The sequence below is a fragment of the Buteo buteo genome, chromosome 23 (assembly GCF_964188355.1).
Source record: "Buteo buteo chromosome 23, bButBut1.hap1.1, whole genome shotgun sequence".
Lineage (NCBI taxonomy): Eukaryota > Metazoa > Chordata > Aves > Accipitriformes > Accipitridae > Buteo > Buteo buteo.
Window position 1 is genome coordinate 7,157,477 of NC_134193.1, and position 15,247 is coordinate 7,172,723.

Below are 15,247 nucleotides of genomic sequence, written 5' to 3' on the forward strand. Positions count from 1 at the left end.
CCCCACCCCCCCATCACACTTGGGGCTCACTTTGGAGTCAGGGAAAGGGGTGCATTCCTGCTCTCCCAGCAGCAGTCCCTCTCCTGGGGGGGGCAGTGCTCTGCAGCAGGGCAGGCAGCATGCCAAGCCCCAACAGAGAGCTGCCACCAAACTGGCAGCATTGCGTGGGCTCCCATGCCTGCCCCCAGCTCCGTGCAGGCAGGAGGAGGTGAAGGCACCCGGCTGCACAGTCCCTGGGGAAACCTGTCCCTGGTGGGAGCAGCCATTGGGGGGCTAAGGCCATCTTGTAAACCTGGACCTAAACCACAGGGACAACAGATTTCTGAACAGCAGCATCATGGATGGGGGGTCTCTGCCCCCTGCACAGCCTGACAGGCTTTTAGCTAGGCATCTTCAATTGGAAAATCAACCCCCTGCTCCAGTGAGCAGCCAGGTGCTGACAGCAAATGCCACAAGCCCGAACAGGCATGGAGGTGATGCCGTGCGCTTACTGGGACCTGCTCTTTGCAGTTTGCTGGGATAAATCCCAGAGTGTGGACAATGGTGCAAGTAAAGCATGACTTGAGGGCTTTAAAGATCCAGTGTGGCCTACATATGGCGGAGACTGTAGGAGTAAGACAAAGCTAGACAGCCACAGTTACTTACTCTTTACCGAATGCAGGAATATGAGCATGCTCCCCAAAATTTCAGTACAAAACTGCCCCAGGGCTGCACTAACACCAATAACACCAGTAACCTGCTGGCCATAAAGGCCCCCGAGGCCACCATCCCAAAAGGATGCTCTGAAGTGGCAATAACGAGAACACCCAATGGCCTCAGAAAGCTCAAATAAACCCCACTGCATGTTCTGGCCCTGCTGCCAGGTCTGTGGCAGTAGCTCCTCCAACACCAGCTGCAACTGCCAGTCCTCCAGTCCTGTGATCCCTTAGGAAACCCAGGGGTGCCCTATGGGGCTGGCAAAACCGTCCCTTTCGGACCCTGCATCCACCTGACCCTACAGGCCTGGCCCATTTCCCCCCCCAATAGCCCTGGCACTTCTCTTCCCTCCTTCTCCCGAGACCCAGCCCAGCTCCGCAGGGCCAAACTGCACAGGGACCCACCACAGCCCCCACTGTGCTCCCAGGTGCAGGGGGGGACAGCTCAGGCCCCTGCTGGACAGGTCCCTGTCTCCTCTCTTGGAGGGGTGCACAATCCTAGCACACTGCACAACAACAGCCCAGAGGCAAATCATGACAAAGTAACAGTGCCATGGACCGCAATTTTTCAGACAATAAATCTCACTGACGCAATGCAATTCTGACCGAGCACTACGGTCACTAGAGCCGGGACTAAGCCAAAACCATCTCCAAAGCAAGGACGCCCACAGTGCCCCAGCTCAGAGGGTACAGAGGCTGCACACTCCCTTGCAGATGGGCTCAGGAGTAAGCTCCAAACACCAAATAGTTTGAGAAAATGGAGTCAAAGGGGCTGGTTATGGCATGGTTGCAATCAGGCCATTCTTCCTTACTGGGAACAAGGCTGCACGTGTTTGGGAAATGGGTGTCCTCTAGCGGATTCAGCATTGCTGAAAATAACTTGTAGTATTCTTACAAGTTGTAGCGTATAAACTTTCTCAATTTGCAGATCTTCTGGTTTCCCAGGGAACATGCAGACTGTTGGTACAATTAACATGACCTCTGACAAGAGACTTCATTACCTGTGAGGCATCTGGAAATAAACCCTCTGGTTGAAAATGAGCCCTTGGCTATGATGCCTCTGCCACCTCTGGTCTGACTCACCTGAGCAAGCCATCAGCTGCAAGACAGATCGAGTGGTCCCTAAAGCACCTCCCTTGTATTAAATGAAATCACAGATTCTCCGTCTCACAGAGACTGCAATGCCCTCAGCATAGTGAAGCACGCACATGCACGTCATGCTACAGGATGCTGAACAGGAGCTCACAACTTGTACTGCACCGGGAACACTTTACTGGCCTGAATTAAAAATTATGGCCGCAAGACTGGAAACACAGGAGCTGGGCAGCTGTGCTTCTCAGGAAGGATCTTCCACTGCTCCAGCTCAAGCCAGCTCTTGCCATTCCTGAAAGCCAAGCAGAAAGCAGCACCACGTCAGCGCTGCCTTCTGCTTCACCTCTGCGAACCAGTGCAGCTTAAGGCAGGACAAGATTTTGATTCTCAGCTTCTGTGTCACTCTCTCCTCTGGGCTGCCTTGGTGGCTCTCAGCAGGACTGGGGAGCAGTTCTGATGCTTCACCAACACCAGCTGATCTCTGATGCTCCCCAACCAAGCTGCATCATTCAGCAGCCAGCGAGAGGTAAAGCTCCTCTCCCCTCTGCAGTGTGGGAAGCATCTAGCGCAGCGGGGAGCTGGGAGCTGCAATCAGGAGGGAACAGCAGCTGCTTCTGAACTGGCTGGGAAGGGCGCTCTGCCTTCATTCACCTTCCCGCAAAGGCAATGACTAACGAAGACACTTCAGCATAAAATTAGTAACAAGATGTAGCACACTTATTTTTAACAAAGTGACCTTCATCAAGCTCGGAGCTCTTCTTGCTTAATTTTTTCCAAAATGAAAGCCAAGTCAATCATGAAATGCCAGGAGAAGATGTTAACTCTTTATTAATAAATTGATTTAGAAAAGCTTAGCAAGACAGGATTAATGGATTTGATGGTCAGAAAGGACCCTGTAATCTTCTAGTCTGACCTGCTGCAGAGCACAGGTCTGGACTTCCCACAGCCCACCAATCCAGGCAGTTGCAAGAGGGCTTATCTTTTAATCCATGCCATGGAGTCTCTGAAAAGTCACTACATTCTGGTCCAACGGTCAGCCTCACTGCAAACACCATGCTCTCTGTTTCCAGTTTTGTTTTATCTGACTTCTCCTTACAGCCCCTGGCTGTGTCAGCTGAAGTTCTTTAAATAGTATTCTTTATTGTGTTTCAAAGTATTAATGACTCTCTTACTCATGACTGCTTTCTTTTACAGTATAAAAGTAACAACGGGCTTGATTCTGAACTTAGTTACTCCCCAAACCATGTGGAATAAATTCTTTCCTGTAATGGTTTCAATTTTACAGTTGCGTAACAGAGACCAAACCCTTCTCCACAAAGGTACAAACCGAGCAAATCCACGGGAGAGCAAGTCAGCTGTCCATGCTTCTCTGGGCCGCCTGTTACATTGCGTAGATACTCTGAACAGCTCAGTGTGGAATGGTAAAAAAGAGAGGCAGCTGTAAAATTCTAGTTTTTTTGAGGAACAAATGAGAAGTTCGATTACCAAAGCATGTCATATGTCTGAGCCCAGCTCTGCGCACTGCTTGTCTGATATGTGGTTAGCTAATGACTCTATGATGTCAAGAAGGAGTAGCTGACTTAGGGAGCGGAGATTTGGCAACTTGGAGACCTTCAAGGAAAAGAAAAACACAACAGAAAAAAACAGAAAGAAATTAAAACCCTCCCCAAATCATAGCTGATGTATCACTGTTTTACCCCTGCCACCCCATGTGAAACAGGCAGGTCAGGCAAGTCAAAGGCTGGGCATGTACGGTGTGAAATCACAGTCGTGGAGCTGGGCTGCAGAGGATGGCCCACGGCGCCTCCAGTCATGACTTCCTGCGCTTATAACCCAATTTCAGACTGCTGCATGGAGGGGATGGGAATGGAGAACAGCAGAAATGCTGACCCCAGCACTGCCTCTCTGAGAAAGGAGTGTAATTACTGTTTATATTGACAACTCTACTGCTAATGGATGCCAATTAAGCACTCTCCTGAAAGCAAAGTTGGGGACCAGCACAGCCCTGAACTTGAAGTCTGTGTGTTTCTACTGAGAACACGACTTAGGACCTGATCTCTTCACTCCTGTGTGCTCCTAAGGAGGGGTTGTGCTTAGTGTCCCTGCTGATTTTGCTGGCATGCCTCCTGCAGTCAAAGCAGGTCACTGGAGCGCTAGCCAACAAAAACCATCACCATGTCAGATATATGAGAATCTACAACAAACTTTATGCTCTTAGACTGTTCAGAAGCTCAACTGTTATCAAAAAGGAGCTCTACACATTCCTTCCTTCTCCACAACCTCATAGTAATGAGCCAGTAATCCTTCTTCCTAGTTATTAACATACATGCCCAGCCTTGAAGGCAGACTCTGCCTAAAAGCCTGTCCACTTACCCAACCTGTATTAACTGATCTAATAAAATATTATCACCTCATTCTAAGAAGCTTGACTGTGATAAAGAATAAAGATGTCCCAAGCATATACTGAAACCCAGGAAAGAAATGGCCGAGTACACTTTCAGAAAGAGCTCAGGACATGTGCTTGAAGTAATAACCCCAAAATAAGGGTCTGCGAGGACTGGAAGGGAAAGAGACCCCCATAACACTGGTGGGAATCCTGCCCCTGCACTGAGGCACGCACTGCGGAGGAACAGATCAGGGTGTCAGTACAAATGCTTCAGAACAGCAGTTTTATTAGGGCTTTTGCACAATACTGACACACAAAAGCCTAAAAACACATTGCCCAAACTAAGGAACCTCTGGGAACAGCTCTTCAGTTAATATTCTCACTGTGGGGAAAACTCCTTAACAGTCCGAATCAAGAACAGCATTAATCAAACTAGAAGAACAGGAGATCCCAACGGCCATACACCCGGCCTGTCTAAGCCCTGATGACCCACCGGGCTTGCGCAGCTAGAACAAATCACCCTTCAGAGCCTGTGGCTTGCCAGGGAGCAGAACGGCAAGCATTTGTGCCCAGCCACACATAGAGTCACCCAGTGCTGGGCCAAAAATCACACACTGAAGCCTCTCAGGCCAAAGAAAAACATTGCATAATTAAGATTTCTTAGTGCACATCTGCTTGACAGTCTTCCAGCCACATTTTGATGAAAACTGTTTTAACAGTCAACAGTTTAAATATAAAACTTTTCTACATATTCTGGTTAGTGGAGTACAATTGAGTAACTCCCTCCAGTTCAAATCTCTTTTTCTGAAATGTCGCAATGTTCATTTCCCCCCCGTATGTTCTGGTGAGAATCGTGCTAACCTGTTTGTCTTCCTGTGGCCTCCACTGGGAAGTTGAGACCATGAGGTTTCAGCTCTCGGGGACTGCAATGCATTGACCCCAAACCCCAGGAGATGTCCCAACCAGCAGGCTATCCTGTAACCTGCAGTGGGACCATTCTCCATCCCCTGCTGAAGCTGGGCCACTCTGCAGGATTCATGAGGCCAGAAGAAGATACGTTAAGATCAAGGCAGGGGCTGTAACCTCATGCTGGGGACTATCCATTGGGAGTGTGATTCCTGGATGCTAGCTCCACTTTCAAAGCTTTTTATGCATTTTCAGTTATTTCTGAATGTAAAATGCATCATGCTTGGGCAACTTAGGCATTTAATAAAGAGCCCAAATACCTCCCTCTGTCTCATCTCTAGACACAAACTGGACTTAGCAGTGCTTTCCTTACCCATAGGCAGCAGCAGGAGAATTGTGAGGTTAAATATATAAAGAGAGCGAGCTACTTGAATACTAACTAGGGAATTATTATCAATCAGTGTGCAGCATCCAGAAATCCCAATTCCTATGATTTACGTACCAATTTCAACAATGCTAATAAGTTGTGCAATGAACTGGTGACATGCTGGGAAACTTTCATGGAGGGGTCATATTTCATAGGAACAACTAAACGACAATACCCTTGTTCTTTTGAGTGAGGACAGAAATATCAGCACATCAGGCTCTTGACCTTTCCTGTCACTAATGCATCATCCCACATATCAAAACATGGAAACTACAGAAAGCCCAGGCAGGACACGGTAATTTGCCTTTTGAGCACATGACAATATAACATCTATGACAGAGAATACTTCAAGAGAAATCTGAACAGCATATTCGTAACTGCTAGTGAAAGAGAGATTTGTGCCTGCAATACATAACAAACTTATCTTGATATACACATGAGAACCCAACGATGGCATGGCACAAAATTAGCAGCTGGAACAAGTGGAAATGGAAGCAATTCTGGGTAACTTCTGTTTTGGAAGGTCTTCACATTTCCAGACTAGGCTGTTCTAGTCTTTCCTTTATTTTTGGTGTGAAAAGTATGCCTAGCGGACTTGTCAGTGAGTGTCAGTAACACGCAGCCAGCTCTCAGCTGTCTCACATGAGAAAGAATGAAATGGATTCCTGTATTAATGTGTCTTTAACCAACGCAGTGAAAGAGGACAGCAGCTCTCAAAAGCCCCAGAAAAGATGCAACCAACCTTGGTGAACTGGTGAACGATGATGTGCAGGCAGTGCCTCTTCATGTCCAGGGCTTGGGTCTTGTCAGCTGCCTCTAAAATCTAGAGCAAAAGCAACAATGTGATTTTCCTTCTGCATAGCTCAGATGTACAGTGCACAAACACTGTTCTGACTCAGAGGAGGCAATTCCTCTGAGCTAGGGAAACATCTCAATTTTTCATTACAAAGCTGAATCTTTTCTGAACTATTCAAAAATAAGCCTTGGATTTAAAATGTATGGAGTCCTCAGGAGATAACCAGTAGGAAACTGCAGATGTGTTTCAGAGCCAGGTTCCCTGACGTGCCCCAGTGAGACTGGCAAGAGCCAAAAGCAGTTAACACTAGAAATGATTCTGCTCATGTTGCAGAGGATTTGGTCTGCCTACCTAGTAGATGGCATTGTAGGCCCTCTTATCACAGAATATTTTTTTGTTAGCTTAAACTTCATTGTCAGATCCTGTCAGCATTACTGATAAAACAAGACTGATGTCACCTGCACATCACTGTTTGCCCTGGTACAAACAACTCCAAACCCTTCTCCAGTAGACAAGTGCTCAGCAGCACATGGTACGTCTTAAAAAGACCTTTAGACAATGGGGGATGAGGAGTTCAAGAGGAACATCCTGTTGGCTAGTTGAGCCATATCTGCTAAACACTTCAGCACAGGAGCACTAGTGACACAAAAAGCAGATAAGGAAGCAAAGCTGCTGAAGGCTGCACTCCTACATATGTGTTAACCACACAGGACCACTATTAAAAGGGTTTGTGCAGTCTCAGGGGATGTCAGTTTGGAAGCAACTCAGTGAACCTGGCACTGGGGGTACCCACTTGACTAGACCCTTTGGCTTTCCTGTATCTCAGTCCAGCGACTACTCAAAGTGCTTGAGGACAGTTACCTGGAGTACATTCTCCACTGTGACATTCATTTCTAGATTCTGCTTACAATAGGCTTGTAGTCTGTTGTTGGAGAAGCCGTAATAGTAAGGTGCAGCAAAGAGATAGCTATTAATCTCATTAAGGAAAAAAAGGTAAAGCAAAGGTAACGGCACTGATTGTAAATGCAGGTCAATGACAGAAGTTAAAATGGAGTGCCTGTTAATGCGACCCCGACAATAATCCTCCCAAGTTGTGCCTGGCAATCTAGAGCAAAAGGAAGGTGAGCTGCTGTACATACACTTTAAGCTGCTGTACATACACTTTAGACAGATGCTTCAATTACTTTAGATTTAAGGATACAGGGAGTCTTCAGGAGGCATGTTTACTTCTCCATAATAAATGTATCTAAGCATAGATTCAAATGCTTGCTTGCTGGGAACCATTTCACCTATAGAAATATTCACTTGCCCATCTTCCGGCATAAAGGAACGGAACATGGCTTCAAAGTAACTGGAAAAGGAAGTAAAACTAATTTAACACATTCTGCAGACAGATGGTTTAAGGCAGTATTGTTCAAAGGCTGCTGTTAAGCACTGCAGCTTTCAAAGAAGCAAATTCAGGTGACAACCTGGGCAAAAACACTCCTAAGTTATTGTTTCATATATGTCTGCCTGTGAGAGAACTCCAAATATAATCCCCCCAATTTTCATCAGCACTACCTGAAATTTGTCTCTTTTTCTAGAAAATTAGGACACATGGTGCTTTGATTTTCATCTAATTTGCATAAGACAGTAGAGAGCTTAAAGCATTATGAATTTTCTTGGTATCTACAGGCTGCCAATCATGCAGGGCTGTTTTAAGAGCTGTGAAATGCTTCTGGTAAAATACCTCGGTAACTAATACTGAATATTATTACTGGGACTGGAAAAAAATTGTGACAGTATTTGTAATAGAAATTTGATGTGAACACTTAAGGTTTGGCAGAACACAAAGGTGCAGGTACACAGAACACACAAGCGAAGGAGAAACCCACTTCACCCACATACTGAGGAAGGATAATAGTACCCATCTTCAGAAGGGTGAACTACTTGCCTCTGCAACAAAGCATGGGAACAATCTAGTCTCTGTTATGCACCATTTTTTGTTACGCTTATTCATACCCAGTATTAAATATCAGCAAGTGAGAAAGAGATTCAAGTTTCATGGGATTCAAAATGGATGTTCACCATCAGAAGACTCTTTCTGACCTCAGTGGACATCTGTTGCTTTCCACTTCACTGAAACCGCCTTATGTTTTATACCCTTTTTCCTTCCTGTGATTTTACAGATTCTTTGTGTTGCAGTGCAGCTTCTTACACATCCTCTACAGAATCTCTACAGTTTTAATTTCCTCCTATCTTTCCCTGCTGGGTATCAAATTGACAAAAAATATTTAATCACCGTTGCTTAAAGGCTTATTACACTCATTGAGCAAAGCTGCATCTTACACTTCATGGGGATACAAAGTTCCTCCCTGCCCTCTAAAAAATGCAAGCTGACCCACAGATTGCACAGCACTACATTTTACACATACAGTATTTGTTACAGTTTTAGTAAACAGCAACTCACCTGGAGCGGGCTGCTAGGATTGCTTTATGGGCTGGCCGTGGGTGGCCATCTAAGAGAAGGATGATATCACAGAATTCAGTCCCGGCTCCTTCTAGGTAAGCCTTCATGTCCTGAATTAAAGATGTTCCTGAAAGTTAAGGTAATGAAATAGTTAAAGACATGATAGTTCCAGGTGACCAGGTACTACCAAACTAATATATGGCCAAGCCATAGCTCCAGCCCCTCTTGCCTTAGGGACCCTTGAGGTGAGTTTGAGGTAGGCCCTTCCTCATAATCCTGGAGCAAAATGAGCTTCATCCTTCCCCATCACAATCCATTACCTACTGCCCGTCCCAGGAACAAACCTGGCAGCTCTGCTTTCAAACCGCTGACAGCAAACACTGGCAGTGGCTGTGCTGAAAGGTGTTCTCTATAGATAAAGAAATCTGACTTTTCCCCACCCTTTTCTTTTCATTATTTCCAACCACCAGGAATATAAAATTTCATCTCTTCATGAAAAAGCTTTCCCAAATCCTCAATAAAGGCTTCTTTTATCCAACATTTTAATTAACCTTTGAAAATACACAATAACTGCAAAACAGAGCACACACAAGTCTGATCCAAATTCACTCATAATTTCAAAGTTCATCTTTCAATTTTTTGATGTTTGGGTCTCTTGTACCATTCCAGCTCTGGATACAGAAGCTGGCTATGCCATCTTCCTGGACAGTGCATGGTGCACCTCTCTTCTCCCTGGGACAAATGCCGGCCAAAGGCTTTCTACTTCACCTTCCAGGACTGGCTTCCCCATCTTTCTCTCCAGCCCCAATTATTTTTGTGCAGTATTCCAAATCAACACTGGCAATGCCTCTGAACTTTGTGGCCTCAGCAAATTTCACTGTTACATTCCTTTTCTTGTGTGTCAGGCTGATAAAATCTTGAATAAGGCTAGTCCTGGATCAGTCCTTGATGAATTCTGTAATAGAATTGTAAATCAAATCTTCTCCTTCCAGCACAATCACAGAATGAAAATGAAAGGCATGACCATTAGTGCAGGTTATTTATCTTCTCAAAGAATCAGGATATTTTATTGCAAGAAGAACACAACTATATTTAACATGACCTCTCGTGTATTTTGATGGGGATACTGTTCTGATTGAAGCTCACTGGAAAAAGAATGGGCATGCCCTGTCTTAGTCTGGGAAACAGCCTAAGTGCAGTTATACCAACTGGAGAATCAGTGGTCTGCAGTGGTCTACTTCCTAGGCTGTTTGCTAGACTAAACAAACCATTAGCAATGCAAAAATAGCACAACTAATTATAAAGCATAAAAGTTACCAATGTCAAGTGGCTGATCGGAATGTGTTCGAACAGGAGGTTGCTGTTTTCTCCGTACAATCTCCACTATGAGGGATGAAGAAAGATGCTCAAACTCCTTCATCATTATTACCTGATTAAAATGTGATTCCTTCACCACAAAGTTCAGGCAATGTTCCTTAAAAAAAACCAATATTAATTAAAAAATTATGGTTTACTGTATGAAGTCACCCTCCAGCATCATATAAATGTTACCATGTCACACATGTAAACAGCCATCCTTTTCTTATGACCCTCCACCTGGATCCTGCAGCTGAAACTATCAAACAACGACCTCTTTATTAGGTGACAACTTAGGCTCCTACTTGAACAGGAAATTCAGGACAATTCTAAGCATCTAGAAAAACATGACTAAGAAATAATAACAAGGAAAAGATTAATTGTCTCCCATCTAGCTGCTCTGAAGCTTTCTAAAATAGGAATCTCAGGAGATGCCAAAAACCTCACGGAGCTAACTAAGATTGGTTGCTATCTCATAATAATTCTTTATACAATTAGATACAGAAGTTAATTAGAAGGGTGAAGAGACCTTAACTCTTAACACTATCCATTAAGGGTACAGATATTTTGCAGGACTTCCTTGTGTGGATTCTGCCTTAACCTTTTCTGTAAAGGCTGCGAACAGTCTGAAAGAGCTCTTGTAGGTTCTTGTATGACAAACTTGCTAGAAAAATCAATGTGGTGGAAAGGTGACAAATGAACCAGACCTAATGCTAAACAGTTAAAGTGACAAACAATGGCACGCCGTTTGCCAGTGTGATCCAAGGTTTTCCCTCAGGACTCCTGAATAAGCAAAAAATATAATCTATACCAGCTCACCATAAGGTGAGTAAAAAATTCACCCAAAGAATAATTACTACTGTCCATTTTCTGCAAGTTATTTCACCTGGGATCCAAAGGGATCTGTTGAGGACCCATCTGTGAAATGTTTTGAACAGTCACTAGGATGCCAGAAAGAGCAGCCTTCTGCAGATGGCACCTACCCACGAGGACTAACACGCACTTGAGAAGACAGGATGCCAACTCAGGGTGATCCTGACCAAATGGAGTTGTGTTGAAGAGCCCCTGTGTGGTAGCTGAGGCAGGTGGAGGTAGGTGGCTAATCTGAAATTATTGGCACTAGATCCACAATGCTGAGATATTTGCTTGAGCTTCTGGACAGCTAATGGCATCATGGTCCTGTGCACCAAAGGCTGTGCCAGCATTTACATACTTGCTGCTGACTCTGCTGCTGTCTTCCTGGATGCTTTTCCTTTGCCCAAATCTAGTGCATAAAGAGTGCCTGAGGAAGTGCTGGTGCATCCTGGTTTCTCTAGCCTCCCTCTGCTTGCAATTGTCAGCTATATGGCCAACTGATGGGCACAGGCTGCTCAAACAGGCATTGCATGATCTTGCACTGACTCTTGGACTTGGGGTGGAGGATTGTCTTCTCTGCAGCTTTACGCAGAACTGGCTCTGGCTGCTGTTGGTGGGAACCAGACCATCACAGTAAATCCTGGTCTGAAGCCTGGGGGTATTGACTCTACCATGACTTTCAGCAAATGCCTAGAAACCCTTGACCCACTACACAGAGACGGAGAATCGCAGACACTTTTTTTTTTCAGTAGAGTGTTTTTCAGATCAAAGGCATGAGAACAGAATTTAGTTTTTTCATCAGATCAGGTGAAAGAACCTGTTTGCAGTCTCCATATAAAACACTGGGACCAGAAAATGCACTGGTTCCATCTTGCTACAGTGAGAGTGAATTGAGGAAGAGCCAAAGTCACTCTGCCCTTTACATCCTGCAGGGCAGATATGCAAAAAATATCAAACACTTAGTGAAAAAAACCTACATAATATTCATGAGCAACTGCAGGACAATCCACACTAACATATACTCAAGCAACTATAATTATAGGAAAGAACTGAATTTGCAACAGCTGATAGCTTTTGCAAAACTTTAATTACATAAATATTCTTTTTTTTATTTCTTTTCAGTTACCTTGTATGTAAAATGTGATTACCTTTAGCTGATCCAGCTGAAGCTTGTTAGCATTTTCACACACAATAAGCACATTCTGCAGATCTACGGATGCTTCAATATATTGAAGACAGAGCTGTTCCAGTCGAGAGAGCTTGAAGTTTAAGGCTAGTTTGTATACATCCATAATAAGTAACACATCCTGCACATGACCTGAAATTACGAGAAAGAAAAACGCTGGAGAGCTCACAGAACAAAAAGAGGAAGCCTTCTCAAAGTAGGGTTCTTTTTACATCAACCTGAGCATTTGGAACGGTAGAATGTGCAGCAACTGGAAGACTGTTATGGAGAAAAAAATTCCATTGCTGGTTAGACAAAATCTGAATTGATACTAAAAAAGGAGTTTCAAAATTCAGGCATGAAATAGCCACCCCAAAAGATTTTTTGGACAAAGATTTTGTGACAATCTGGATCACAATTTTCTAACACCCTCAAAACAAAGTGAAGTCTCTAAAAACACTGACAAGCTCTGAAGCTAGCAGCCCAATTTTCCAAAGTGCTGCTAACAGCTCTGCTGAAGTCCTTGGGGTTTTTGCAGTATTAGCAACCAGCTCCCCGATTTTGACAGACCCTTATGAAGGCACTCTGTGCTTCTGCACGTACAGATCTCAGGCTGGTCTATAACAGAGGGATGAAGTAAGAGAGGGGCGGTGGGAACCCTCACAGCCACTGCAATGGGGCTACAGGGACACCAACTCAAGGAATAATCCTCCACAGCCTTTGCTCTCCTCACAGGAGATCTCTGGCCATCTGCTGTAACTACTTTTTGGATAGAGAAAAGCCTTCTCACATGTCACGTGCCTTCCCTGTGTCTAATCAGAAAATCCCATTTGATAAGCATGCTCAATTCTATTAGCTCAGCCTCTGGATGGATCCCCAAGGTGCTGCTCTCTGAACTGAGAGGAGCAACTAGGAATACAAACGGTCAGGACAGGGCCATTGGAGGATCCCAGCAGAAGGGTAAGCTGCAGGCAGAACATTTGATGGGCTGGGGGAAGGGTAGCTGGCTGCCTAAGAAGCCTGTAACAAAGGGAAGAGCTCAGTATAATAATAACCCTTTCCTTGGTCTGATCCTGTCCTTAAGTGAGCATGCTGAGGATCAGTGAATCGGCTGAGAGTGGGCTCTGGCAATATCAGCAGACACCAATGAGAAGGCTCCCTTGTCCTCATTAATTAGGCTTGCTCTCAGGCAGGCCACCTCGCCGGGAAAGCCGTGGGACAGCTGCATACAAATCACTATTTTCCTGAGAATTATCTTTTATAGAAAGGAAAGATCCTGGACTGAAACTGAGGCAAAGCTTTCAGCGTTAGGATAGATGTACCTCACTTTACCTGACTGTGCCACGCAGCTGCAGCTTCCTCAGCCCCACCAGCTGGAGTCCCCCCTGGGTATCCAGTCTGACTCCCACAGCCCAACAGACCTCATCACTCAAACATGGCCATGAGTTAGATTTGCTGTGTGGGAGCTGAGAGATCTCTGGCTATTATCTTCCAGCCTACAAGTATTTTTAACTCAGGGATCTTCAATGAATGTATCAAATGGATTTTTCCTTTCTTGAGGCATTCCTTTGGATTGGCATTTTGAAGAGATGACAAATACTGGCTTGCTCTGCCTTTCTGTGTGGGCTCAGTTTGCAACGGATGAAAACAATACCAGAAAAAGGAAATAAGCCAACCCAAGATACATGGTCCTTCCAGGCAGGCTGCAGTAATGTTCAAAATACTATGAAATTTTTGTTTGTTTGTTTGGGTTTTTTTACACTTTTTGGAATGATCAAGAACCTACTTTTCCTTGATGTTTGAAAAGAATTAGGAAAAAACAAAGCGCTGATAGTATGCTTTGATAGAAATCTGCTTTTTTTAAAAATCTCAGGTAAGTAATTAAGAGCTTAGAGCAGGATTGATCATCTGCAAATGCTTGATCCTGCTCTGTATCAAAATAAAAGTTTGCTCCCCAGTCACTAGTATTTTTTTTTTATCCTGCTGTCCTACCTTTGCGAGGGTATTTTATTTTATCCGTATACAGAAACTGCATGAGCACCTCGAAGGGTTGCGCCTCAGCCTCTCGGATGGGCACTTGCAGTAGTGGCTGCAGGCGGCACAACTTGACATTCCCACCAATCCCATCCTTCTGACATGTCGCATGTCCCTCGTCTTCAATATCTTGCTTTGATTTCTAATGAGACAGAAAAAACACTCAAACATGGCAACAAGGCTCTGTTAGCTCACACACATTACTATCAAACCAAAGGAAAGATCCTTCTCATGACTGCACATTCTTCAAGACCCAAGATCTCTTTATCTTCAAGATAACAAGGAATTCATATGTCTTAGACTTACTGTTCCATATTCTGTGACAAACATGGATCACAACAAATGTGAGCTCCTGGATAAAGCTCAAAAGCCGGAACTCAGAAAAAGGGAGGAATGAATTCCACTGAGCTCACATTTCTGCCCTCAGCAGGAACATCAACTCTCCTTGGAGAAGGAAGATGTAGGAGCAGGTTCCACAGACCCCTGCCTTGCAAAGTCAGAGCTCAAAGTGCTGCACAGAAGCATTTTAAGCCAGTCTGTTACTTTCAAGGTTCACTTTGACAGCCTTTCCCCACAGCCTTTTCCAGTGAAGATGGAGGGCTGTGGGACGGCAAAGCAATTAACTAAGGGGCAACGAGGCATCCATATGTCTTACTGCAGGTTGTGTGCTACCACTTCCTCAAGAGCAATAAGTGTTTGCTGCTGAAAAGCTGTAAGCAGTTAAAATTAATAGACAATGAACCAGAGGCACCAGACCTTCAACTCTGGAAAAAGTCAGGAAATACTAAAGTGAAGAGAACACAGCCAGCCTCAAAACCTTAACACTGCCTTCCCTCTAATCTGTCTAATCTGGCAGGCTACCCCAATGACATGCAGCTTTTACCCTCCCCAGAAGGAGGGGTACGCATACCTCTTCAGGGGTTTTAGATTAGAACTTAGACAGCTATGAGAGCTCCCAAGAACCATACCGCCAAATCCAGATAACTGGATTAACTTTGGCTCCTCCATGTTACAGTAGCCTATGTTAATACTAATTATCGTCTTTAGTTTACTTGCTCAAGAGCACCTTAGCATCAGATGCTGCTC

At 44.6% G+C, this 15,247-nt stretch overlaps 1 protein-coding gene across 4 annotated transcripts in view; it reads right to left on the minus strand.

Moving 5' to 3' along the window:
• Positions 1–2,597: 2,597 nt before the first annotated feature.
• Positions 2,598–15,247, minus strand: part of LZTR1 (leucine zipper like post translational regulator 1) — a 38,231-nt gene continuing 25,581 nt past the window's right edge. For all 4 annotated transcript variants that reach the window (XM_075054704.1, XM_075054703.1, XM_075054702.1 and 1 more), the window contains 8 exons: positions 14,120–14,303; positions 12,111–12,280; positions 10,069–10,225; positions 8,752–8,878; positions 7,504–7,653; positions 7,164–7,269; positions 6,249–6,329; positions 2,598–3,398 (listed from right to left, as the gene is read on the minus strand). In XM_075054704.1, the coding sequence (XP_074910805.1) occupies positions 3,282–3,398; positions 6,249–6,329; positions 7,164–7,269; positions 7,504–7,653; positions 8,752–8,878; positions 10,069–10,225; positions 12,111–12,280; positions 14,120–14,303 (1,092 nt within the window). In that variant the 3' untranslated portion in view covers positions 2,598–3,281. The remainder of the gene's footprint in view (positions 3,399–6,248; positions 6,330–7,163; positions 7,270–7,503; positions 7,654–8,751; positions 8,879–10,068; positions 10,226–12,110; positions 12,281–14,119; positions 14,304–15,247) is intronic.